Source organism: Phaethon aethereus (assembly GCF_964289735.1).
Source record: "Phaethon aethereus genome assembly, chromosome: 12".
In the NCBI taxonomy this organism is placed as follows: Eukaryota; Metazoa; Chordata; class Aves; order Phaethontiformes; family Phaethontidae; genus Phaethon; species Phaethon aethereus.
The window spans coordinates 15,065,942-15,093,619 of NC_138588.1; the positions used below are offsets into that span (position 1 = coordinate 15,065,942).

A 27,678-nucleotide genomic window follows, 5' to 3' on the forward strand; every position below is an offset into this window, starting at 1 on the left:
TTATAGTAGAGTGACTTGCCATAAACATTACCATTCCTAACTCTTGTTGCATTCTCTTAGATGTTTTACGTAGTGCTTCACCAGTTTATGCCTTTCACATGTTCCATTTCAAAGAGGTCTCTAAACTTTACTTCCATTATGTGAGATATTAATAAAAACATTAAATTAATCTTTTAAACAACTAGAAGACAGTACCTGTACAACTGGCTTTATCCAGGTAGTGGTTCTAGAATTGTGATCTATATAATATGATCTCCCTTTTTCATCTTGTCGTTCTTCCCAGCCTGGGGGTAATCCAGATGAAGTAGGCAGTAACTAAATATTAGTGATAACAGAAGAAAAACAGTTAAGAAAACTATGAAACTGATTGTGAAAGGCTTTCTCTCTCCTCTGTTAAGTTAAAACAAAACTATAATCCAGAAGATTCATGGTTTCCACAAATTGGATAAAATAGAAAACCTGTGTTTAAGTCCTTACTGTATAGTATGAAGTGACAGATTTTTTTTTTTAAATTTTTTTTTTTAATTCAAGGTCCTCATCTAAAAGAATTCATTTATATACCTGGTTTAGGCGTGGCTGATCCAACCTAGTACTCGTGGCTATGAGCTAATAGTTTGCAGCGTCACCATGAAAACATAATGTAAGGATGGCGGTACAGCTTTTAATTATAAAGCAAACAATTTGAAAAACAAAACTCTTCTCTTCATGGGAAGACTACTTCCCTCTGCAGTTTCTACCCATGCACTAAGCTAACATTAAACCAAAAACACAAAGTTGGAACATGAAAGATTTACAACTGAACTCCAGTCTTGCTAGACTCATAACTACAATTTTGTCAGGACAGCTGCCAGAAGCAGACGGCCAAATCTCATTTAAAGTGCCAGCATGTAATACATAAAAAAAAAGTTTTACAATAAAGAAAACCCTTCAGCTTCTCTGCTACACAAGCCTGTGGGTTTTTTTGGAAAATGACATACCACTGGATGTGCAGGCTGCTCTTCAAGTCTGTATGTTTGCAGACTACCTCTTCTACTAGAATGGTTCTTGAAGTAGCAAAGAAGAATGACTTATTAGCTATTATTGCAGCTTTAAGGATGGCAACAAACAGTCAACAATGGTTATCACACTTTAAATCACTACAGTTTTCATCTTGAACAAAGTGTCTTATTTGCTTTGAAATGTTGATTTAATGTAGTATTTTCGAAACTCCTGTTTTAACACTGCTAGAAACATGAAGTTCAGAGTGTCTATTATAACCTTAAAAGAGAATAATACAGAGGCATCCTGGCTATGTACTCCTTCTGCCTTCCTTTGCCACCACAGCATCTGTCAGACAATGCAGCATGCTGTTTCAACTTGCTAAAACCGCAAAAAAATGGAGTTGGGGAAAAAAGAGAATAGTTTTCTGCTGGGTTTAGCAAGCTGAACAGACTCACTGAGAGGTCAGAGAAGTTTCCTAACTGGCGCAAGGGCTGTGGAACTGTATGAGCGAGGTCCCTTTTTCACTAAGGAGTTGCCAGGTTTACTCAGCCCAATCATAAAACTTTATCCCAATATTCACAATGAAAAATGGGTTATCTTAAAGCTTGTCCTTGTTGAAAAAGTAACCAATATAGCACAACTCCCTTAGAAATAAGCTTTCAGCATACAGACAGCTTCCTTCATCAGTAGTTTTCAGTAGCATTCAGTATGACACCAGAAGAAGAGGTAAATTTACAGACTGAAAAATAGCTCACGCAAGTCTGTTTTAATCTCAGGCAGAAATTTATACAAGCAAAGTGGCGAAGAACAAAATATTTTCTTAGATAGGGTTCCATAGTAAAAAGATTACTCTCTTAAATTCTCTGCATTTGAGATGAAATTAAAAATATAATTGTTCATATCAAGTATTTATGGGTCTAATTCTATCAGTATAACATTTTGTGCAAAATATTATAGATAAGAAAATGAGAAAAATAATTTACGGTGTAGGCTGCTGACTGGCCAGTAGCTGAACTTCCAGAGGTAGTAAGTCTGGTGTTCAATTCTTCTGCAAGGTGAGTCTGTATATCACAATTACTCTGTGAGAGAGGTATTTGAAGGTTCTGATTGCTATACATTGTTGCCTCGTCTTCAGTTATAATTTCCCAGCTCTTTAAAAATAAAATAAAGAAAAAACATTTTTAAAAAGTAGTTCCAAGTTACAAATAGTTAGGACTAGCTTTTGACTAGATTAAAACGTGACTTGCATTTCAGCAACACGAAGAGATCATTTTTACCTCAGGGGAATCTCTGTTGTCTAGATTTTCTGTATCCTCTGATATCTGTCGCCGATGAGTAAACACATGCTGGGCCTCCAGCTGCACACTACCAATATCTGCAACAGCTACATTGTCCCTATTGGGGAAGAAGTCAGCATACAGTAGCCACGTTTTATCTTTCAACAGTAAGCGAGGCTAACAGCAAAAACATTACAGTCATTTTAGCAGAAGAAAAAGAAGCAGTCACAAGCTATGAAAATTAATGTAAACTATTTAAAAAGAATAAGCATTCATGTCAATGCTTAGTGTAAGTTAAACTAAAGAACCAGATAGCATTCCAGGTGTGGGGCTTTTTTTTTATTCACTTGCTAAGGGGGGAAAAAAATCTGAAAAAAACATAGTAAATAATTTAATGCAGTCCCTGCTGGGAAGGAGGAACCAGGCTTAGAACTGAGAAATAAATTTCCTTCCATTACTATAGTTATTATCTCTTACAATTGCAACCAGTTTCTATTTGAATGCATCCTTCCAGAAAACAGGAAGAGTACTGTGCAGTTAAAATGACCACTAGCCAGTGACCACTACACATGGGCTTGGAGGTTAAGCTATGGAGAGCTATCTACTAATTCTCAAGCTGTTCACTTTCTAGTTCTCCTTGCTTTCAACATAACTCGAGTGAACTAGTTACACTAGTTAATATAAGACTTGACTTTCCAGGCCAAAAGACATACTGAGCAGTTGGTCTTTTCCACTGTGTTCTTCTGAATTCATGATTGACATAGTAGGTCCTGCCAAGGATGTCTTGCCTTTCTTCCCAGCCTGAAGGCAGTGGAGGAGATTCCTGCTGCTGCTGTTGTGGCTGGCTAGCAGCATCTGGTTGGTCCAATATAATCCACCCAGGCTAAGAGATATAATTTAACTACCTTTAATGTTACCAGAGTTGAAAAAGTATCTCAATTTATTAAACCACCCCCCTTTTAAGGTACTGTTCCACTAAATCTTAAGCCAGTAAGATTGGCTGTGGATTTTATTGTGTATATTTCTGAAGAAATAATAGGACAAATTATGCATGCAGAAATGTTATTGTTAACTCAAGTTCCTTAAATATATTAGCATCAAAAGTTGTTTATTTCAGGAAAATAAACAGCATTCATAGAATATATTAAAAAAAGGTAAATAAATTTCATTTCATACATATGCTGCAAATGTACTAGTCAGATGAGTATACCATTTTGTAACAGCAAGTTTAATTACAGAAAAGATGGTAATGCTGATTAGAGTTGTTTAAGTCTTGAAAAGAAATCCGTTGATCTAAATTGGATGGGCTTACAAAAGATGACAAATGTAAACTAGTTAAGATGAAACTATCCCTAGAAATTGGAGAGAGTTAAAATTCTAAAACCAGCAAGATACCTGTGTCTGGCTGACTGGGGTCAAACAATGTTAAACAGCAGTAAAAATACTGGGTAATATTTCCATTAATTCTAAAACAAGAAGTTACATAGACATATGGCAAGGCAGTATCAGAACAAAACCAAAAGCCTGATGTATGTCTTCTTTTTTTAGATAAACTGACAAAGCCACTCCTTTACTAGAAAAACTGCTCCAGAATATTTATGCAGACTTACAACTTTTACGTAAGATACAAGCAATTGCTCTTAATTGGTTTGTTTCTAAAACACTATTTATAGCATAATGATTCCTAACATTCATTTACTGTAACTATCCTTAATAGCTGAGGACATTTGCTAGGTTTTTCAGCAATAAATACATCTTTTCCCACCTCCAATTCTTCAGCCTGTTCTGTGGTTTCTTCTTCAGACCCATTGCTTTTAGGTAAGTAAGTCATTTTTAATCTAAGGTGGCCTTTAACTCTTGATTTATGGCTGCAGAAGATAAAATAAAATGTTCTTATTGTGCACTTGTGAAATTGTTACCTGCAAATAAAATAACTGAAAGAGCACAGCTAAGGGATTATTCTTAAGTTTTTCAACACAAACTTGGCTTTTTATAGTTTATATTAATGAAGTTCTATAATGGCATTGAGTTTTTAGACTTCTGAATACACCTTGATATTATATACCACAACTGGAAACCCTTCTTTCCAACTCATTCTTCTGAAAACTTCACAAGTATCCAATTCATAACAATAAAGAACAAGAAAGTAAGAATAATGACAATTTAGTTCATGTAATTATAACTTGACTAAGTGCAGACAATCTATCAAGCATTATTTCAACCCACAGGACTACTTCTTCTAAAACTTTAAGTTAAAGTAAGCTCATATACTTCAGCATCTGCCTCTCTATTTAGCATAAAGCATCATTAGAAGCCTGAAAGTAGGCTTTCCCCATATTGATCTCGTTTAGTATTTTCACTTGGTAAAGAAACCTGACAAATTATCTCATGTTTGACTATTGGAATAAAAAAAGAAAATAAGAGTCCTGAAAATGTCACTAGTGGGTCAACTGAATACCTGCACATCATCTTATTAATATAAAGGTAAAAGAACAAAACCCCATGTCACTAAAGGTCTAATGCCTTTTTTTTTTTTTGCCATGCAGAAAAAGTGAATTAATTTTCTGATATCCAGAAAAAACATTTCACATTGGATTATAAACATGTTCACTCAGATCTTATTTTTGGTTTCAGAAAAGCCCACATACCTTTGCGAGAGGAAGTAACCTACTATCTTACTTTCCAATGATAGTTAAAGTAATTAATTTTAGAGTATTAACATATTAATAATTGTTATTCAGCTTGAGGTATTGGGAAGGTAGTAACCATATTATTAATATTCCTGTCTAAATAAATGCAAATATGAGCAAAATTGAAGAACCGGCATTAACAGTACTAAAGCATCAAAAAAGTTACAATAAGGAAGAAAAGGGCCTGAACATGTGGCAGTATCTCCTACTACAAAGCACTGCCAAATTCATGTGGTAGTCACTACCAGAAGAGGTCAGATCCTTGACTAACATACAACAATTGAAGTTAATTTATATAGAGACAATAAATACTGTTCTTCACTCATTTATAGGATAGGAAACGTTAAATTCAGAAAAATAGGAGATCAAAATGAAACCTGACAGTCACTAACTGTTAAAACCAATCTGCTAAAAATAAAGATGTGTAAAATACTTTAAAAGTACTTCTGCTACCAACATGGCTGAGAAAGATCTACAGATCCCACATGTTCTGATGTTATTTCTAAATTGGAACCTATTATTTGAAAAATGTTGAAATGCATTTTATGTACTTTATTTTGAATAAAAGTTGCTAAAAACTGCTCAGATTTAGGTTAAGCAACTACATGTTAAAACCAAACATGAAACACATAACAATAATATCAGCATCGAAGTGTTACCCACCATTTAAACATTCCTTGTTTTTTTTAACACAGGCCTTCCTAAACGCTAAGCAGCTTTTCAGTTTAAGTTTTGTATGTTTATAATTAAGGTCACATGAAACTACTTACATGAAACAGGCAAACAAGAGAGACAGGAAGGCAGGAAACAATTTCAAGTTGAAAAGTGATAAACGAGTTAAGGCATAACATTGGTCACAGATTTCACTGTTCAGTAGAACAGTGAATTGTTCAGATGAAGTTATAATGTGAATTTTATAATGGCCTAAATTAAAATGGTTTATTTTACCAAATAATCTGTAAGTATTTAAACAAACGCTGACTTTTTAGTAGAACCACAAATGTCTTACTCCATTGATACTCAAATTTCTTTTATGAAAACATAAAAATTTAGATTGCATTTACAAATGTAGAAGTAATTACATAACAGCACTGTTTAGATATGAAAGTTAGAATTTTTATGTGGTAGTTACTAACCTTCTTGGATGAAGAACAAAATCCTTAAATGTATATGGTCTCTCCATACTTGGATTTTCTGTCTGGAATAAAACAAGTTTTTTCAAGAAAAATCCGTATCAAACACTTGAAGAAAATTATCAGAAATCTACAATGAGTTTCTTTATAGGCCATGTAATGTTTTAAAATTTAAATGACAGGTTTAAGTACAGTAATAGCAATACCAGATTTAATCTTAGTAATAAGATTAATTCCCTGGTTCAAAAAAAAAACCCAAAACCTTTCAGTGTATACATATATATCAGTTTCCAAAGCACAGGAAAAATCACACACCAAACTGTTTAGCATGAAATCAAGAAACAGATTCTCAATTTTTACATTTATAAGATCTACCATAAGTCTTTTCCTCCCTCAGTTTTTTGGTTTTTTAGGCTTTTTTTGTGTGGTTTTTTTTTTTTTTTTTTTTTTTTTTTTTTTTTTTTACACAACATACATAAAAAGCCATTTCTAGCTTTAGGACTTGGGGATAAAAAGTAGTCACAGAAGAATCCATTCTGAGAACATCTCTGTTTCGATTCACAGAAGTGAAGCTGCTCAACAGAAAGAAGCAGAGGTAAACAGACATCACTTTATAAATATATAACCCTGGTACAGGTAGAGAAATATACATGAGGGATCATTACAGTAAATGAAGATATTTATTTTTCTGCTTAACAAATATTTACAATCCACCTAAAGTTCTGCAACTCTTACAAAAATGTTTGATTTTTACAATACCATATGTTCACGAACATTTGTAAATCTCTGAGCCTTTTTTTTCCTCCCTTTTTCAGCTGTTTATAAATTCTGGAGAATAACTCTAGGCTCTCATTAATCAATACATTTTAACAGTTTCAAGAAGTACTGTATAATATGAGGAAAAACTTGCAATTGCTATATTTGTAGGTCTTTTAATTAAGGACAATGGTACATGATGCAATCTTCAAAGATTGAGCTAATTCCATAATAGTATTTTCAAAAAATATCTAATGTGTGTCATCATTTGATTGGAAAGAAACAAAAAAAAATCCAGAATCTAAAGGTTAGATATCAGTAAGTTAGAGATTTCAGAATTTTATTCTTAACTGTTGACCTTTGTTATGAAAAAGTCATAAAATTAAGCTGACTAAATTTTACTATAGTAACTTTTACACCAAATCTCAGTAAGAAAAATATTCTCGTATATTTCAGACATTTCAGTGTAAGCTCTTATTCATACAATTTAGAAATACTACACTCAAGTTGAAGTGTTCCATCTTCACTGAATTAAAATGCAGATCTTCAATCCTGTAATGATACATGTGTTACACTGTCGTTATCTGCAAGATCAGGTTCTATACTTATAAAAGGAATTGTCTCATAACTAGGTAAATACTTCTTTGAAATTAAAACAGAATTAAGCTTTTGTTTTGGTTTTGTGGTTTTTTTGGGGGGGGTTCCCCCCCCTCCTCCAACATTACATTATTTCTACCAACACACACACTAAGACACTGTGAAAATACATCACAGATGCGAGAAAAAGATTACCTTCTTAATCTAAGTTTTATAATTATTTTTCTGACTTTCCAAAAACAAGAGTTGCCTTAGATTCAATGCTAGATTACACTTGGATTAATACATTTTGGTTTTGGACAGAGCAAATTCATATCTGTCAACTATCTCACCCTTCAGATGATTTGCCTTTTTTAAATGTCCCTGATTACTAGCTCGTTTTAGTTACAAAGAGTTTGCATTTGCATAGTATCAAGCAAAACCAAAACTGCATGTAATAAAGAATTTATAATAATATAGAATAGAGAATTTATAAACTGATTTTATTTATCCAAGATATATTTACTTATGTAAATGAAAGCCTTTCAAAAAACCCACCTATATTTGGGGCAAGACCAAGTGATTATGAACAAGGAGCCAGGAAAACAGAAACAAAGAGGAGGCAGAGAAAAGTCAACGTTTCAGGAAGGTTAAGAAAATAGCCATGAAAATACTCAGGTGAGGCTCTGTAAATTAGTTCATGCTAAGAAAAAAAAAAAAAAAAAGGAAAAAGAAAAGAAGAAAGGAAATGAACCAATATCTCCAAAGACTCCAGATACTGCTGTCCAGTTTATTAGTGGGAAGTGAAAACACAGTCAGTCTTTCCAACCCAGCTGACCGAGGGACAGGGGTTAGTGTGATCTCACATCCCTGTTACAGTGGGAAAGAAGACATATCTGTAACTACTCCTCACATAGTCCTTACCAGAATGAAAGAACAACTGTTCTTGGAAAGGTTTTGCCATGGTTGTCATCCTGTCTTTAAAATAGTTGCTGATAAACCTGTTAGTATTTGCTAATGTTTTGAGACCTCAGAAGAAAATGAAATGGCTTACTCATTTCAATGTTTTTGATGAGCTTTTTTAAAACTAACAATGTGCTTTGCAAAAGGACTACAAAAACAAAGACTAAAAACAAAAAAGGACAAAGCAACACTAGCTCTGTTTCCACACTTACCCTCTTCTGTGTCTGCTTATGGCAATAAGCAATAGTAACTGTAAGTTTGTAGACTTTAAAGAAAATATTTTAAGAAGTATTACAATAATTACAATCCCTTTTTGTCTTTGAGACTGTTTCAAACCTTGAATTTTTGTTCTTGAAAAAGCTAAAAGCACTCCTAACTCTCACAGCAGCAGAAGCCAATATCTAAACACGAGGTAACCTACATTTTTTTTAATAAATATCAGAACTAATAAAAAACGCCTAACAAATCCACAAAAGAAAACGAAACAAAAAAACCAGAGGAATTCATTCACTTGTATTATCAGTACAGTTAACTTCCTTAGATAACTAATACAGTTGCATACAGAACCATTTTTCCCTTCCACAGTCTTAAAACAAAAGCAAACAAAAAATACAAACCGGTAACTGATAAAGAGGGATATCCACTTGCCCAAGAAAATCATCTCGAGTCTACAGAAAATAAAAACAAACAGAAAAGACAGAAAGTTTAAAGTTGCAAAGTGTTTTAAAAACATTGTTCCAAAATCCAGATAGCATAGTAATGCTTTCTAAAAATCTGAAGACACTTTTAAATTATAGACAATAAAACTTGTTCTGTATAGAACAAGTTCTGATCGACCCAACACTCAGAGCCTGGGACAGTTCTGTCTTCCTCAAAATAAATGACTTTTGAGGGAGCTGAGCATGGATTTAGATTGTTTTTTAAATCATATAAACTAATGCTAACAAACAGGAGAGAGTTGTCCAGCATCAGGACCAAGATTGTTAGCATCTCCAGTAGAAAGATAGTCTTAAAGGCAAAGAATAAAGACACTTTTTCCCTTAGTTGTTGCATTAAAATAACTACCTTGGTATCTGCTTAAGCAACTAAACATTTATCACAGATTAACACAGAACTGAAGACCTTCCTCATAGGAGCACCTGACAATTTCTATAAGCTTAGGCAGCTGTTTACAACAGGCATTTTTTTCTTTTCAAAATCATACAGCTACTATCAAAAATAAGATGAAGTAAAAATAAGTTTCATCTGTGATAAGTGCTTTGGAAGTTCCAGCAATTCCAGTGGTCTGAAGCCTGGCAGCAGGAACTTCAAATTTGGCATCTCTCCTACACCCTGCCAACATCTGAAAATGTGCTAAAATTCATTCTGTCTATGAAAAATACCATTTGCCTACACATGTTGCGGAGTTTAGTTTTAACAACTGAAATCTGAAAGATTCTGTCCTGACTTGGATGTCTTGACTGTCCAACTATGGCCAGACTATGAATGCAGCAACTTTGTAGCTGGATTCCTTCCAGCCTAGGCTGTACCAGGGGAGGGACTGTCAGTACATGGTATCATTGTACAGTTTACTTTTGACCATTGATTTTTGCCTGCCAAAGAAATTAAGATTTGAGAGGTTTACGTAGGTAATTTCAGTATTTGCCAATAGTAACCACCAACAAAGTACCTGACTTCTTACTGGATTACTGTGATTTGAAAGCCTTTACTTACCACAAAAAAAGCAGGAAAATGTATTATGTGGGTCATTTAACATGAAGACATATCACTGCCTGTGTGCTAAAATCAAGAGAGCACGAAATTTTTTTAAAAGGTACATATAAGCCTATGCCTTTTTTCAAATAGCTACTTTATAACAAGACTATGCATAGACAGTAAGGAACTGTGAAAGTCTTCCAACAGTGTAGCCTCTACAGCTTCTAGATTTCTAGTCTTCCTGAGTTTTCCAGCTAATGAAAGATTTGGTGCCTATTCTTTCCTAAATCTGTTGGTATACCACAAGCTTTTATTGAAATTCATCATCCAAGGATTTTGATGTCTTTCTTCCATAAAACTGAGGCTCTGCATCATGCTGACATCTATTCCCTTCAACTCAGGGCAAAGCCACGTGCTTCACCTTTCTTCTAGCATGACTATATTTTTAATTTTCCATGCCAATGTTTTACACTGTTAAAACTCCAGTCCAATTCTACTCAGGTTTTTGTCCCATCAACAGCATTCTCCATTCAAACAGTTCTGACATTAAAGGCTATTGGTATTTTTTGAATCAGTTCTTTCTTCCTTAATTATTATGGTACCTTTTTTCTTCAGCTCCATTGTCCTAAGTTTGTCCATTTCATCCTTAAATCATATATTTATATGGAGAACCAGTGCCTCACATTTGTATAAGCTCTAATTTTTGCACCTCTGAAAAGCACAACTAGACTGCAGAGCTTGTGACAGACGATAACATGCTAGAAACCTAGAGACACAAAACTTTACATTTAATTCGTAGTGTGTATGTCTTCTATTCAGATTTGAAAGGGGGCAGGGGGCGGAAAGAGAAACAAAACACCCAGCTTTTTAGTTCACAAACTCATTTAAGATAGAAAGCTACAATAGGTTTTCATACCTGAAGAGTGTTGAAGCTTCCCTGAACTACTGAGGGAAAACTTTCCGTATTATTATAGACCACAAGCTTCTGCAAAAACATAGCTATCATTTTTGCCTATGAGGTTTTTTCAAAATGGCACAGCACATACCTTAGACATGTTAAAAGGCTTAGTATTTGTAAAGTTCTTGGCAATCTTCTAGTGGAACATGCCTTTCAAATAAATTACTGGAATGTAGGACAAAAGTCTGCTGTATTTTAGAAAACCTCAGTACATTGTGTTTGTTACCAGCATTATTTTAGTATGGGCTCCTTCATTATTTTGCTGTCCCTCCTGCTATATTTAGCAGAGCTAGCCTGGATAACCAACCTTTAACAGTACTTTCTCCTCCAGCCAGAGAGTAAAATCCTCCAGTGGAGATTTCTGTTGACCTCCAAACAACTAATACATAAGATCAGATAGCAGGAATGCTCTTTAGCAATGTGCCTCACTATGACAAGCTGACTAACTGCCTTCAAAGAAGTGCCAAAGAAGCTTTGAAACAGACATCGCACACATTAACAATTAAATGCCAATGGAGTTGAAACTGCTTGCATTTCCATTTCATGAAAGCAGGCATCCCAGTTTTTTTAAGACAGACAAGTGGGTCAGTTCTTGTCAACTTCTTATTTCTTAACAGCCAGAGAACTCAAACTTTCTGCTTGCCAAACCATAAGTGCATAAACGTCAATTAATGATATAGGACACTAACAAAGAGGCCTTTTATTTTAGTGATTCATTGGCTTAGTCTATAGAAAGTTATTAAAAACATGTGAGGACAGACAGATGGTGTATACAATACATTTAAAGAACTCCAGTGCAATGCCAAAGTGAGTGCTCAAAGAGGAAAAGCACCAAAAGAAAGTAATCCAGTCCAAATCTAATTTTAATCTATTTTATGAATATATATTTAATAAGCCTTAACAGTTAAGATTTTGGATTTTTTTTGTCTGCAATTCCCATCAGAAATTGGGTAGAAGTAGACTTTAAACAGACACGCTTATCTGAGTCAGACACTTAAGAGCAGTACTGAGAACATTATCTGTAATTTGTCAGGTTTGAAGACAGTTAACTGAATTTAATACCTTTCTTAATTGCTGGATTCACCACAGTGCCTTTTGAAACAGCTCTTGTGTAAGACCAGGGTGTTGAAATAACAGTTATTTTCCCTACCAACTTTGTTGACTAATTTTTGTTGGTGTTAGGTGCATGAATTAGAACCTAAGCATATTCCCAGTCTTTTTCTGACTAAACAGACAGCTAGTTGTGTGTAAGTCGGTTTTCGCACAGAAATCTACAGCTGTACAGAAAAATGAGAAAGCATACAGCTTTTATTGGAGGGAATATAAAGTATCAATTCAAATTGAAAAAACAAACAGTGATCCGACTATCGTTGCTTAAGAAAACACGAGCTCAATAGATCCCTTATAAAACCAACATTCTTTTTTGCTTAAACACCCAAATATCAACATTAGTTACAAGCTTGATGAGAATGAAAAACAACTTTCCTAAGCTACACTAGCAACTTGAAGTATTTTTCTTTTCATGCTGCACTGAGTATATTATTTGGCTCTCTTGAACTCTAAATCGAGAAGAGTGAGCTTTTTTCCTTGCATAAAATACTGCCAGCATATGCTATTCATCACTGGAAAATAACAGTTTCAAAAAATCAAAATTCAATTATGTTAAGATCTTACCAAATTCATGGATTCTAACAGTAATGTTTTCTCTATTTTGCAAAGCAATAAATACTTTGTTGCATGGAATTCACGAAAGTCCCAGTCTCCTCTATTTTTAAGGGGTAGAGGTAGATGGTGAGACTTTTTTTAATGATATGTAGGCCTTCCTTTTTAGTTGGCATCTATGATCAACTATCTATGATACTGAGATGTAAGAACCGATCAGCATTTTCAAACTAGAGAAAATACATACTGTTATATCAATGGTTATTAAGCAACATATGTTTCTGCAGGACCTTCAGCCCTGCTGGCTGCTTCAACAGCAAGGTGTCAGCATAACATGCCTCAGCAGTTTTACCATCTGCTTAACAGGCAGCATTTAGAAATGACACTGAAGTTATTTTCACTAATTCTGCCTCACTTCCAAAGATATTTTCAAAGAATTTCTTCTCTAAAAAGACCAAAGCAAAAGTGTCATCTGTTTCTCCATTTATAGCTTATACTTTTTATATAGAACCAATATCTTATAGATAGCTTCCTTAAAAGTTCATATTTAGTCTACAGTAATTTTATAACAACATTCATATATTACTCCACTCTGCTTGCTACTTTGAGAACTTGTGCTTAAAAGTTCATTAACAATTTAAGATAGGTTTGGGGGGTTTTTTGCATACATTTTCACATAGGTCACAGGAAGACAAGAAAGCATCTAATATAATAGAAGCATATTTAGGCACAGCGTTAATAGATCACAAGTCAAAAGTTAGTAACATGTATGGTGTATTCATCATAAATTTGAGTTCCTTTGGTTTTACGGACAGATAAGCCAAATAAGCTACCATATAAAAAGCAGGAATATTACATTTTATGAACAGTCAAGAGCCAATCCAGATTTGGCCTCCCACATTAAGCCAGCCAACACTCAAAAAAAAAAAAAATTTAGAAAACAGTACCAAATATTTAATTAGGTACTATTTCAACAAGCCATTCCTGACAAAGTTAGTTAACTTCATAGTAGTATAAAAACATAAAACTTTTGCATCTATTTGTGGAAGCTTTTATGCCAAATCTTAAGACTTCACATAAAGTTTGAAAAACAAACTCTTACAGTAACAATTCCAGGTGCACTTTTACCCTCACCTATTAACACTATAAAGCTTAAAATACTCAAAAAATGTAAAATCCTATCAAATGTTAAACTGCATGTGTAATTTGCTCCCCAAAAACAGCAACAGATAAACGAGGTCTGGCAGATGTTAACCACACTGATTAATTAATACACTCAACCAAAGGACTCAATACACAATCAACTTTCTTATTCACAGCAAGGAGGAACAAACAGAATTAAAAAAAAAGACAGACAATTTGCCTCCAAAAGGCAGATAGGCAGTTGGAACATCCCTGCATCAGGGTCTCACTCCTGGGAAGTTTATTAGGTCCAGCACAGTGCTACACAGACACACAACATCAGGTTGAGCCTGGAAGCTGCTTTTTCCATCCCTAAATATAATCCTGAACAGTCAGCCCAGGCTGTACAAGTATCTGACCCCTTCTAAGAAATTTCTGTGAATATGGACCGACAGCAAGGCTGGATATAGGCCAAAAGACCTCATCCTACTCCAAAGTTAGTCCAGCATTTTTGAAAGCATTCTTAAGTCTACTGTTCCTAGCTACTGTTGATCCAAATTCAACATCAACACTAACTCAGGAATTCCCAGCGCCTTTGCACCAGCGCACAGCTAGCTGCCACTGCCAGCCACGCTGCAGTTTTCCATGCTCTTCTGCACTCCACCTTAGTCTTCAGCCACTGCTGATCTAAACAGGAGCCCCAAGCCCTACCTATTGACCTCTCCCAGATCCAAGCTTAAACATACTGCTGCCAATCCTAAATGTAGCCACGGATGACCTCACTACAGCAGAACTTACTGGTGTTGTTCATAGTAAATTCTGGAAACCTTTTTCTTCAAAAGCCCTTGTGCTTTCACATTACTGAGCAATGCCTTCTCCCTTAGGCAAGGAAAATTACAGATTGCCAGAAAAATCATCTACGTTTAAAAGAATCCAGTTCTATGTTCCTTCCCACATTCCTCTTACTGAGTAGCTAGAGTGTCCCATTTGCATTTTAATACGCCCTAACTTCAATGACTCCAATAAAAGTTTGTATGTAATTTCAGCCAGGAACTTGCTGATGTCCTTCTTAAACTCTGTCTGCTTATGTTCCAGTTGATACAGCTGAAAGCGGCCCGAGGTCTCAAATAGTAATTGCATCTATCTGTAGACTTTTCAGTTTACTGTAAACTGACACAATGGAAAAAAAGAGTGATGTACTCTCTTGAAACACAGATGATTACAGATCCATAAACTAACACTGAAATGAGCTACAAACATTTTTCTGGCTGCATTCCCAAATCAGCATGTTCTGTTTGTCACAGGGAGAGAAGAAAGTTCACTTGAAACAGCGACACTTAAGAGAAATGCAGGGCAGTCCCCTTCAGACAAGGGTGAAAGTCAGTCGTAAGCAACTGACTTGCCTGAAAAGGCCAGTCAGTTTTGTTTGCTTGCTCAATCTGTGAAATTCATCCACCTCTGGAAGGCAAGAAAACACAGGAGAAAAAAAAACCAACACTGGAACACACGAGAACACTCTCAGCCCAGGGTGAGGGGAGAACTTGAAAGAGCATTTCTATTCCATTTTCATTTCATCCCAGACAGGTGCAAGGGCTGAGAATGCACCAAAGAGTCTAGCAGGCAGATTAATGCTCTGCATAGCCTTGCATCCTTTCCCTGGTAATGGCCAAGAGCAGATGCTTAAGGGAATAATAAAAGCAGCAGTTAAGAATAGTACTTCCTCTGATATATCTCCCAGTTTCCAGTGAAAAAGAGGTCATGGACTTTTTGATCCTTACGTTAAAATACACGTAGAGAATGTAGTACCCTTTGATGGACCTTTCTTCAACTTACCTAACCTCTCCTTGAAATCTATTTCTACTTTCGGTATGCAGAACATCTTGCAACAGTGAGCTCAGCAACACATAAGAGAACATGTTTATTTTATAAGAGTGGATTCTCTGCTTAAATTCACCTCCCCTGAACTATAGTTTTATAAAACTCCCTTTATACCACTTTTTTTGGTTTTTTCCAAAGCTGAAAAGCCCTTGGTCTATTTAGTGTCTCCTCACATAAAACTCATCCCAATCTTGTGACCCTTCTTGGTAATTCTCCAGTTCTTTTTGAAAAAAGATGTCCAGAAATATGCATGCCATGCACATATGTGGATTTGTACAACTCCATAATGGTGTTTTTTATTTTGTTAGTTTATTCCTTTCCTAATAAATCCTAACCTTCTATTTGCCTTTCAACTGTCAACAAGATTTGAGCCAACATTTTCAGCAAGTCACTCACCAAGACATAAACTATTTCCTGACCAGTATGGGAGACCATTACCAGACATGCATCATTAGCATTTCCCTCTGTGTGGAGCACTTGGCATTTATCAACACTAATTTTCAAATTGTCCATTCTACTGTCTAGTCACTCACTACCATGAGATTTTTCTGCAACTTCAGAGGTGACAATTTAATTCTCACTTTTGTTTCTTATCTTTTAATTAGTCGTCATCAGTGAGGAAGCTTTTTTCTACACTCATGTCTTGAGAGCATTTTTCAGAACTTCGGCAAAGGCTTCTTGTCAAATATTGTGAAAAGCAAAGTGTCCTGCATTAAACAGCTTGCCCATCTTCGCATGTCATTGCTTAGTTTGGTTTGTAAGACAAAAATCGCTTTTATGAAAGCAGTGCTCAGCCCCTCTCTTTGAAAACACAAAATGTGTGTTATATGTCACTAACTCTATCCCATGTATTCCTTCTTCGAGACCTGTGGCAGTAGCCTGTAGGTCCCCTTTTGGTAATTTTAAAATATCGGTCAACTACTTACCATCTTCTTTAAGTAAGGGAATCTAATAGATTAAAAGATTATTTGTTACAGTTAGTATTTTAACAATTTTATAGCTGAGCTTCTTGACAATTCTTGTGAGAATACCTGCAGGTACTATTAGTTTTGATAAGGGCTTCTGTCTCATGCTATAATGTTTACAAAGACTATGATTTTTACATCACCATAACATTTTCCAATAAATATTTTTATTAACCCAAAGTGTTGATCTAGATTTCTCACAGAAAGCAAAAAGGATATACCATTCCAAAAAAAAAAAAAAAACCCAACACAAAACCACACAAAACTTACAGCAATGATCATAGTCTCATACCTGAAAGCCTCTAAGTTATTTGGCTAGTCAGGAATAAAGGGAAGAAGGTCACTATCTTGCCTTGGGAACAAATTTTACTTTAACACATTCTTAAAAGTAAACTAAGCCTTAAGAGGCAGAATAACTATAGCTTGTGGCTATATCAAAGGAGTCATATCATCAACACTTCCTGCTCTCTCATGGTAGATTAAAAAGACATGTATCAACCTGAAGGCTGGATAATTAAATATTTATATAAGCTGTTTCAGGAGCTCTGCTCTGCATGGTCTTGCAGTTTTAGTTTCTCCTTCTGTTGGCATGAGAAACCTACCCAAACTCAGTTCAGCTGCAGACTATAAACAGAATGAGGTTAATCATAATTTGTGCAGAGAACAATCAAGTAAAACTCCTCCTTAATATGTATGTGTAGTGTTTGCTGGTGACTACAAAGTGCTACAGCTTTGATATACAAGCTTATTCAAATATTCTGCTACAGCTCAGACACTATTCCTTACATCATGATCATATTCTTAAAGTTACAAATGGGCCACTGTTGCCAAATACAACTTGCAAGAACCGACAGAAAAATTAAGGATGGAGCTGATGCCAAATAATATTAATTGATCGCTTCCTTTGCTAATGCTTCCATGTAGCAACCATTCACAGCTAGTCTTGGCTGTAATGCTTATCACATCCTTTGTGTGCAATCTTGTTTTTCCCCCCCGATGAAGACTGCTAATCAAAAGCTAAGGCATGGTGGAGAAGAAGCTGTAACAAAACCCTGTATTTAAGCAAGATGGAAAATAGAAGAAATCAGTACAAATTATCAAAGCACTACAGGTCATAAACAATTAAAGTAGGAGATCACCTACAACTAATTATAAATGGTTAATTATTGCTATTAACAGACAGTTTACACTGTCTTCCCTTTAATGCTTTGATGTATACTTCAACTTCTAAAATTTGTCTGAGACATAAGATAAATAGTATTATGTGATTCAAGTCTAACATATTTGTCACCATGATTCCTCGGAAACACACCACCTTCCTTTCAACCCCAGTGCTCCTTTTCTGAACTGGTAGGGCATGACATGGCAACGTGCCATAGACAGTCCTGTAACATTATCCTTTAAGATACGCAACACTGAACAATATGAAAATTATTAGGTGATGAGGTTATCACAGCACGATAGCATAAAATTATGTCAATTTGTGCTTCGTCTTGTATCGATCTTTTGCCTCACCTGCCCCTTTTCCACCTCCCTTACTTGCACAGATTTGGGACACCGATACCCGTGCAGCCCCTTTGCTCAATATGCAAAGATGGAGATGGCTGGAGATAAGCCACAATTGCCTCCCCCTTCTTTTGGCACTTGTCTCCGATTGGATCATTCTTTTGTGAAAGAGTTTTGCTCAGACAGAAGCTCTATATTTCTGTATAGAGGATGCAAGAGAGAAGACAACCTCAGACTATTCAGTGCTAACTTGTGGTGCAGCATTATTAAGGGAATCAAGATCTTCCAGGCATTGGTTCTGGTCCCCTCAGCATGTTCATATCAGCTAGGAAGAAAGTTAGTGAAGAGAGACATCCTCACACAAAGCCTCCTCAAATTACTGTTTGTCCAAAATTTAAATTTAGTACTGAAAGATTCAGATAGCATCTCCTTTTACAAATACAAAAAGCAGAGTTCCAGAACCTGTCAAAAACACCTCGAGAGTTCCAACAAAAGGTTTTCTTCACACAAACCTGACAGTAGAAAAATGTTTTGGTTATTTTTGGTTATTTTATACCGCCTCCGCTTCAAAACATTTATTTCATTCACCAGAGGCAAAACTTGCGTATAGTTGCTTGTAAACAAAATGACAAAAGCACAATGATTCCCCTAATTGTTTAAGAAATTATTTTAAAGATATACAGTTGCCAAAAGAGATTTGCAAGTACATTTATGATATTCACATTATCTAATCAGCAGTGATACTGAGAGGGAAGGAATGGCTAATGTCAACAGGGATGTCAGCATAATATTATACTTGTGGAAGAGATTAACACAGCTTTTTTTTTTTTAAAGTTTGTTTATGGTCTACAAGAAGTGGAACTGTAGTCACTGCTTCTGCCTTCTTCTGCACCTCTTAAAGTTTACATACGTAAGATGACACATAAACCGTTCCCTTACTCACTTCTACACTCTGAATTCACACTCGTAATGTCAAAGTGCTTTAGTTGCGATTTATTTCTACCCTAAGCAATAGATAGATGCACTGAAAAAAACATTAAAAACAGAAATGCAAAGTCAGGGACAACCTTCAATGCTGCAACCATGGACTGCCTCTTCCTCCTGCTTCACATAAATGAAATTCCACTATCTACTGCAGAACCTATGAAATATGTTTCCAGTAAAGATCAGCAGTGGTATGTGGGCCATCACCATTCCACATTTTTCAACTTAATTACATATAATCCAAGGCCAGTTGTCACAGAAATGGTGTTTTGGTTTGGGTTTTTTTGTTTGTTTGGGTTTTTTTTGGTTTTTGTTTTTGAAAGTCAGCCTTTAACAAGCTGTTGATTACAGAAAGCAGGAAATCTGATACGAGGTGGCTGAAGGCTCGTGGCTAGGCACGTAAGAAAAGAATGCATAGACCTTTCGCTGCTCCAGACTCTGGAGTCTCTGACCAAAGCACTGATTTGATTTCATGACTGCTCTACACAGATAGCTGACATTACTAAATGCTACTCCAGTATCAACTTGTTAAATTTGAACCCAGACTCAGCATATCAATATACTAGGCCAGACTAACTGGAGTCAAGAGAAATATTTTGGGAGTTGTTTATTTTTAAATGAGTCACAATACACCATGATAATTAACTGGACTATATAATTATATGATTGCCATAGAATCCATTATATTTGTCTCAAAGACGGTAATAGCAAATACAATAGTTATCTATTTCATTCTTGTGAATTGCTGAACTGCTATAAAGTCAACTATGGGTTTTGCCTGGTTTGGTGGGGGAAGCATTTAAATTTTTTTTATAACATGTTTTATAGGATATTATATTAAAAAAAATTTACATAAAGACTGAAAGGGCCATTTCAGGACTGAAAGGCTCCTGTGCCTATTGTTGCATAACGGAATCTGAAACAAGTATAGTGCTATAAAACCTTTAGTGTCCAGTTTTATGATGTCAGAGATCTTTTTAATTTTTATGTAGATATGGCACAAATCTAAATATTTGCAAATACACGAGAAGTACAAGACAACTACAATTTGGGATGCAGACTCCTTGTTTCTATTATTTTTAAACTTGTCTCTCATGTTCTAGTCGGAAGATGAAATCTTAAGAATTCCAGAAGCTTAAAACATGCTGCCACATTAACCCAGTACAAACACTCAACTACCACAGAAGCATGCTATCAGGTGCTTTAAAAAGTTAAGTATCCTTAGATTTTATGTCAATGCACTGTAAACACAGTTTCCAGGAAGAAACAAACTATTGTCAGTCTAGGTTGGTTTTCTGGAAATGTGTGCTAACAATCTAATCCTGAACTTGGATTCTTTCTAAATTGAATTTATTAAAATTCACTCAGTATTAAAATATAAAATATCTTACATATCAACTGCCATTAAACACAGAGGGTAGGAGTCCAAGTTGACGGGAAATGTACTTGAAGTGCATGACTCAACATGTTTTCCCTTTTACAATATACTTTTAAAAAATTACTAGACCCAGATCACTTAAAATGTCATAATCTCTTTGTGCTTAGTGTGGAATTTACCATCAACTCTGCAGTTTGATTTTGGGATGAAGAATCACCAAACTAGATGCATAGTGATTACCTGTGATCCACTGAGTTTTACAATGAAGCTTAAACATAGATCACAGTTTCACAAGAAGGAAAGTGCATTTTTCTTCAAACTCTTTTTAACCAAAAAGCAATATAAAACTCCAAAGAAGTCAAAAAGTGTAGAATCATCAGGCACTACTTTAAGGGCAACAACAGACTGAAAACTACAGGCTAATACCTCCAAGGTAGTTATATTACCAGTTTAGAAAGGGTCTGTCATAACTATAGATCTTTGGCATAAAGCCTTTTGCTTAAAGAAGCACATTAGTTAAATGTTAGTAGTGTCATTTCATAGAGAATGAGGTCTTAAAACAATTTGGGTAAACATTAGTTGTTGCACTTATATATTATTTTTTATTGTGAATGCTGATAAAATATTCAGATCATTCAAGTCTTCACAATGTTACTTAAACAAGTCTTAAAATCCACATTTCATGTGTATTTTGCCTTAGTAACAATATAAACCGCCTTAAGAGTTACTAAGAGCAAACACACTTCTACAGTTCAGTTGGATATGAGTTTCATTACCAAAAAAATGTATTTAATATAAGCCTTCTAGACCCAAGTGCTATAATTTGAACAGCAATGTTGTTGGGAAAGGTATTAAGTTACAGTGTACTGCTCAGACTGAAGTAGTGGTTGGAAGTTAGAGGAAAAAAAAAAAGAGAGGAAACCTAGAAAATTCCTGTGGTTCAGGGTGTATACAGAAACAAATGGTATTTAGAGTTGCTCTGCTCAAGTATTACTTATCTTTAATTCTACATACAGCAAACTGGTCTGTAAAATAAAGCCTATATGAAATAAACCTGAAAGACTCTACAGTAATCCACTCACTTTTACCCACTCTATATGCAAACAATTGTAGTAATTACTTTTCAATAAATGAATAGTAAAGTTATGTACTTAAAACTACAAAACTTCATACGAAGTAATTACTTCAGTAATTCCCATGTCTAGGTAACTAGACAAGAAAATACCTTTGAGTTTCCTGTAAACAGGAAATTATTGTTTATAATATATTAAATACAGGTATTCCACTGTAAGACCTATTCACCTATGCTGCTGTAGGTACCGTATTCAAAGAAACAGACCTAAAACCCAAATGTTACAGATACACAAAAATTAACTTTCTAATGGTGACAATTTTACACCACTAGGAAATTCTGAAATCACTGCATTTAAGCCTTGATTGTAAATTTTACTATTCTCCAGTTAAATTTCAGCTGTAAAATACTGTCAAATTTTTCTACATAACAGAACACTCACCTTATGGGGCCTCCACAAAGAAGTGCTAGACATTTCCCTTTTAGAGGTTCCATATCTTTTCTTAACACCAGTTGTTTTTCCTTCATTCCCAGGTTTGAACTGTATGTGCAACTGAGACGTCCTGGCACTATGACACTTGCATTTAAGGCTGGATAAACAGCAAGAAACTTTTTGACGTGATCCTTCCAGCGAAACACTTCTTTGCAAAACATGGTGGGTTTTGCTCATCTGTGCATTTGGTCTTTCTAGTTCATTTATATTAATTTGATATTCTGAATCTATTTTTGATGGCAAACATGCAGATGTGCTACGTGCCAGTCTTAAATGAGGGTATTTTGCACTGGAGTTCAGGTTTAACTCTGGACTGCAACAGCCATTAACCATTTCACGGCTCGATGCAAATGCTCTTTGGGTGAGATGAACTGAAATACATGAGAAGCCATCAGATACTTCTTCACAAGTTGCCTGCTTGGAACTATTCAAAATTTGACTTTTGTCCTGTAATGATGTATTCAGGTAAAGTGGTCGAATGTCTCTGACTTCGCAAGAAGAGCAAAGTGTTTTAGACAGTCGAAGTCCATTGACTGCTGTTGAAAGGAATCCCTTGGAAATGGTTTGATCTTCTTTTTGTGCCAGCTCACTAGGAGAAATAATTAATTTATGGGATGTTTGATAGGCACCTCTATGTGGTAGTTGACCTGAGCTTACTGGAGAAGCCGGAGGAGTACTAGAAGGACTCCTAGGGAAAATAACCAGTGATGAACAACGTCGCAGAGGAATTTTAGTTTTCTTCCTCACTGATAAAGCATCTTGGTCAAAAGTAGTATTACTTCTACACAGAGTTTCCTGAGATGAGTTGTTCCTACAGGGATTACATCTGTTTGCAGGGCTTCTATATGAACAATCACCATGTACAACACTACTACAGAAAGTACCATCACTTGTTGAAAGAGTGCCACTACCACTGTCACTGATGACACTGTTACTATATGAACCTCCATCACTTGCGGTACTTGCACATGATCCGTAGTCACTGCCAGCACTGCTAAACGATCCACTGTCACTGGCTGCAATACTGCTAAGACTGCCAGTGCACAGAGCAGTATTGCTGAGAAGGCCAACATTAGATCGATGATCAACCACACTTCTAGCACCACAATTTCCTTCATTACCAATACCAATGAATGAAGTGTCTTCACCAGTAGCTACCGCATCTCCAGACCGAAAACATTCACCATACTTTCTAGACTGTAGAGAAATGTGCAGTGAGGTGCTCTTTTTTATTTGCAGTGAAGATATAGTCGCATTTTCCTCTTGATTAATTACTTGTTGCATTACAGGTGCATAAGCAACTTGTCTAGGAGTCAGTTTCATTTGTGTAACACTGGGTGCAGAATTATGCAATTTTTTGAAGTACATACAATTGTTACTACCCAAAACATCTTCAGATGTTTCCGATAACGGATCTGTGTTGCTTCTTTGAGTAGCAAAATGCAATCTTAACCGTCGTGCCATTTGTTCTCATTTCTACGCATGTTAGCAAATAAAAACCACAAAGATCCTTCAGCAGAAAGGCTAGAGGCAGCTGCACAGAACCTAGAGCTAGTACATCACAACAGCAAAAACCCATAAAAGTTGCAGTCTTTGTCCTTATTTCCACAAGATACTAGTGTTAAAAAAAACAACTGTACCTCTTGAAATAAGTCAGCCATTCGTTGAACTGCAGTTTCTGGACCGTCTTTCATTGCTTGCAGTCAGAAAGCATTCATTTACAAAGCACTTACATTCCAACGACCTCAGCTGCAACACACTGACAAACACTACTGACCTTGTTTCAATTATTCCTTCTGTAATTTACATAAATGAATACAATAATAAACTTCCAGTACTTCCAAGTTTAAAACAGCAACTCCTCCTGCAGCTGCACTAGCTGAGTCAATGTGTCCGTACTTTCCTCAGCAGCGTATGACTACTAATATTTTTACCCATAGGTTTAGAATTACAGGAAGTTGGTAGGAATGAAGTCCCATATAATTGAGTATCAAGTCTAGGATTGAATTTCCAAATAGTAACCATGCTAGCAAACTGCTGAGGTCTGAATTATGCATAAATCAGTTAAATAAGCCTTCTCCCCCTTAAAATAAAAGTCTTTTTGCACTATTTAAGTAAAAATTGAAAGAAATCTGGCATTATCCTGCAACCTACATGCTGTTAAGCAATCACACTTCCTAAAATTTGCACACAGTAGAAACCTCTCCTGCCAATTGTTTTCAGCGAGATGCAACTGAATTAGAATGACAAGTTATTCTGATTAATAATTTAGCACTTATTTTCAGCCAACCATGTTAACCTGTTATTTTATATTTTAACCTTTCCAAATACAGCTGTTAAAGTTAGAAAGAAACAAATTATTCTTACAAGCTAAACTACCTCATCTTGTCTGCTGGAAGCCCACATTAAGCAGACATTCATTAGAGTTCAATATGGCAGGCAAATATATGACCACCTAAGCAAACTTTAGAACATTGAACTAAGTATGCACAGAGGTAAGTATGACTACCAAGCACAATTACAGAAGGCAGCTATTCTGTATAGTTATATACAGACTGTCTCATACATTCATAGCTAATTACTTATTTATTTATATTTTTCAGACAAAATGATCAGCATGTCAAGAAGTTAATACACTGTCAACTCTAACAAGAGTAATAGGATTGAGAAATCCTACAAAATGTTTCACTGGCTCGTATACAGGTCTGAAAAGGTCCTTTGCTGGCACCTAGTGGGACTTTCGAAAAAAGACAATCTTGAATCTTGCTGTTAAGTGGGGTTTTTTGTTGTGTTTTTTGTTTAAAAAACAAACACTAGGCTATGAATGTACTTTTTAAATACAGAAGCCATACATGATGCAGTACTAAATGCTACCACACTAACACGAAACTACTTTGTGCTGCTGAAAAAGTGCATACAGAAGAGAACACTAGGCCATTTATACTTTTATAGGTCATACTACTAGATTTTTTTTCTGCTCTATTTATTTAACCTTTACTGTATTTTAAGCTAGAAGGCAGTAAAATTAACATTTATACCTCCTTCCCAAAAAACAGCCAAGAATCAAATTCACAGTACCCTGTTCGCAAGCAACAAATTTGTCTTCTAATTATACTCCAGGGCTTACTTAACCTCCGTTACCTGAATTCCATGATTAGAATGCAGCAATAAATGAATACTAGCTTATTCATAAAAGGCCAACAAATACAACAGTTCATTTATTTCATTATGCTTTACCAGCTGGATTTCTTCTAATGTTATATGTTGGAGGGGGACTGGGATGCAGAGGAGAAGAAATGAAAAATACCATAAAAGATTCTTTTGGTAACAGTTTCAAAAAGTTACATTTGAACTTCAAGTGATATATTTAAAAAAAAAAAAAAAAAAAAAAAAACAAAAAAAAACCAAACCAAAACACCACAACAAAAAACCCACCCCAAGATATGTGAGTGAAGAGTAAAAAAAAAATGCATTTCTTAAAGCTCCTTTTCTCCTCGGCAACAAATTTACTCGTAGCACAGTTTGTAATCTGTGATACAAAATAAATTGCAACCACTTCATTAGAGATACTGCTTTTAGTAAAAGAAAGCAACACTTTCTCCCCTAATGGATGATCTGAAATACTTTTCCAATTCTATTAAAGAAACCTCTAAGAAAATGATAAGCTGACACATTTTGGTAACTCAGGCTTAAGATTTCAGTGAAATTTCTCAACATGTTGCTCTTCCTTAGGTATAGGTATAGCCAGCCAACTACAGCTTCCTTAGTCAACATAAAATGGCTTTTAAAATGCAAAATTCTGTCCTGCTGAATTAGAATTGACATAAGTATAAATAAAAAATAATGATTTTTAGAAAGTACCAATAGCTCCACTCAAATCTTATCATTGACTTCTTGAGTATCAATAACATATTTTGGCACTCCATTTGAAATACATATAATTGTGACAAGTTATTATAAGACAGGAAGACATAGCAAAAAAGTCACCTAGTCCATCTCATAAGCAATCTCACTGTCCCTTTTGACAGATTTTCTATGTATTTTTAAAGACAACTGTAATAGAGTTACAGTTACTCCACAAAATGCTCAAGTCCTTTATTCTACTAATGGTTTGCAACAAGTAAGCAGAACAAACTAGATTTAGTGTTCCCTTACCAAATTCAAGATAGGCGATGTTTGAAGTTTTAAAGTTATTACAGAAAGATTTTAAACTCCAATTGTTGGTGATATAACCAATGCAGCAGGACTTTGAATTTAAGCCTAACATTGAAGAAAATAAGTTTTGAGCCTGGTTTTCAAGAAAGCAGCTTTTCTTAAAAACAAAAAGCAGACATTTCAGGCTTCAGTTTAGCTCCAACAGTCACAGTGAATAAAAGCACTTGGGACAATTTTTTATAAAGAAGAAATTAGCTGCTGGGAGGACAATCTCACAAATGTGAGAGCATTTCAGTTTTATCAGCTTGCTCACATCTAGAGTTTGAACAGTCATCCAACAGGTAGAAGAAAGGCAGGCTGATTAACGCTGAAGCCCACTAAAATAACGGAAGATGAAATACCTGCATATGAAAGATATGAAATAGCCGCATATCTTAGTGAAAGAGTGCAAGACACGTGAAGATGAATTGATAGAAGTGGGGGAACCTGTCAATGCTAAACAACAATCACAGTTAAGCAACAAGTTGTCTTATTTAAAAGAGCTCAAGACATCTGCGATAGAAACTTAGCGTTTCTGAGAGCAAACTAAAAAGAAATAGCAAGACAACTTTCTCCATTCACCAAATGAGCAGATGGAAAAGATGAAAAATATTGGGGTTATTGTAGAACTATATGGTGACTGATGAGGTAATGACGCTCTGATCTCTAAATACAATCATACATAGGAAACAAAGCACAATTTCCAAGTTGATGACAATAAAATGTTTTCTTGGTTCCTCTCCCATAAGCAAACAGGTCAAACAACATATCTACTCTAGATTAGTGAAAGAATGCTAAGGAATTCTCTTGGTGGAAACCACAAAGAAAGTATTGGCCTTCCTCCAAAAAAAAAAAAACACACATCAGGAATCTGACTTTCTAATCGTGCCTCCTGGCTTCCAGGGGGTGGCAGTAATGTTCCAATGACTAATAGACAAAGTACTTGACTTCATGAGGAACACACTGTAGTCCATTACATCATGCTGAGATGAACATCTGAGCATCCTGAAAAATCCTATTTAACCTGCCATGTAAGCCACAAATGCTGGCAATTCCCTTTAAAATTGTTTTTTAATAAATGAAAATGGCACAATATTTGAAATATGTGGGACAGGTAATATCACCAGTCAAAAAGTAAATGGTTAGGGGACTGTGATGCCTATAACCAAGAAACAAGACTCTTCTTTCTTAAATCTAATTATTCTATATAGTTCCTACTTATATTTACATACATTTTCACTCTTCACAACTTTAGCAGAGCAGCACCTCCATAAAACATATAATGGATTACTGAATATATGCAGAAGACATTAGGAAAAAATACTAAGTTTTTCATAGACAACACACTATCCGAGCACAAAGAGATCCTTTATAATGTCTGTCAAATGAAACCAT

General features: G+C 35.3%; 1 protein-coding gene across 1 annotated transcript in view; it reads right to left on the reverse strand.

Moving 5' to 3' along the window:
* Window positions 1–23,553, reverse strand: part of NEDD4 (NEDD4 E3 ubiquitin protein ligase) — a gene marked incomplete at both ends in the record, with an annotated part of 35,262 nt that extends 11,709 nt beyond the window's left edge. The window contains 9 exons of the mRNA XM_082005074.1: window positions 196–315; window positions 978–1,043; window positions 1,965–2,132; window positions 2,259–2,376; window positions 2,972–3,141; window positions 4,024–4,126; window positions 6,085–6,146; window positions 8,994–9,044; window positions 22,039–23,553. Of these exons, the coding sequence (XP_081861200.1) occupies window positions 196–315; window positions 978–1,043; window positions 1,965–2,132; window positions 2,259–2,376; window positions 2,972–3,141; window positions 4,024–4,126; window positions 6,085–6,146; window positions 8,994–9,044; window positions 22,039–23,553 (2,373 nt within the window). The remainder of the gene's footprint in view (window positions 1–195; window positions 316–977; window positions 1,044–1,964; window positions 2,133–2,258; window positions 2,377–2,971; window positions 3,142–4,023; window positions 4,127–6,084; window positions 6,147–8,993; window positions 9,045–22,038) is intronic.
* Between the last annotated feature and the right edge of the window lie 4,125 nt (window positions 23,554–27,678).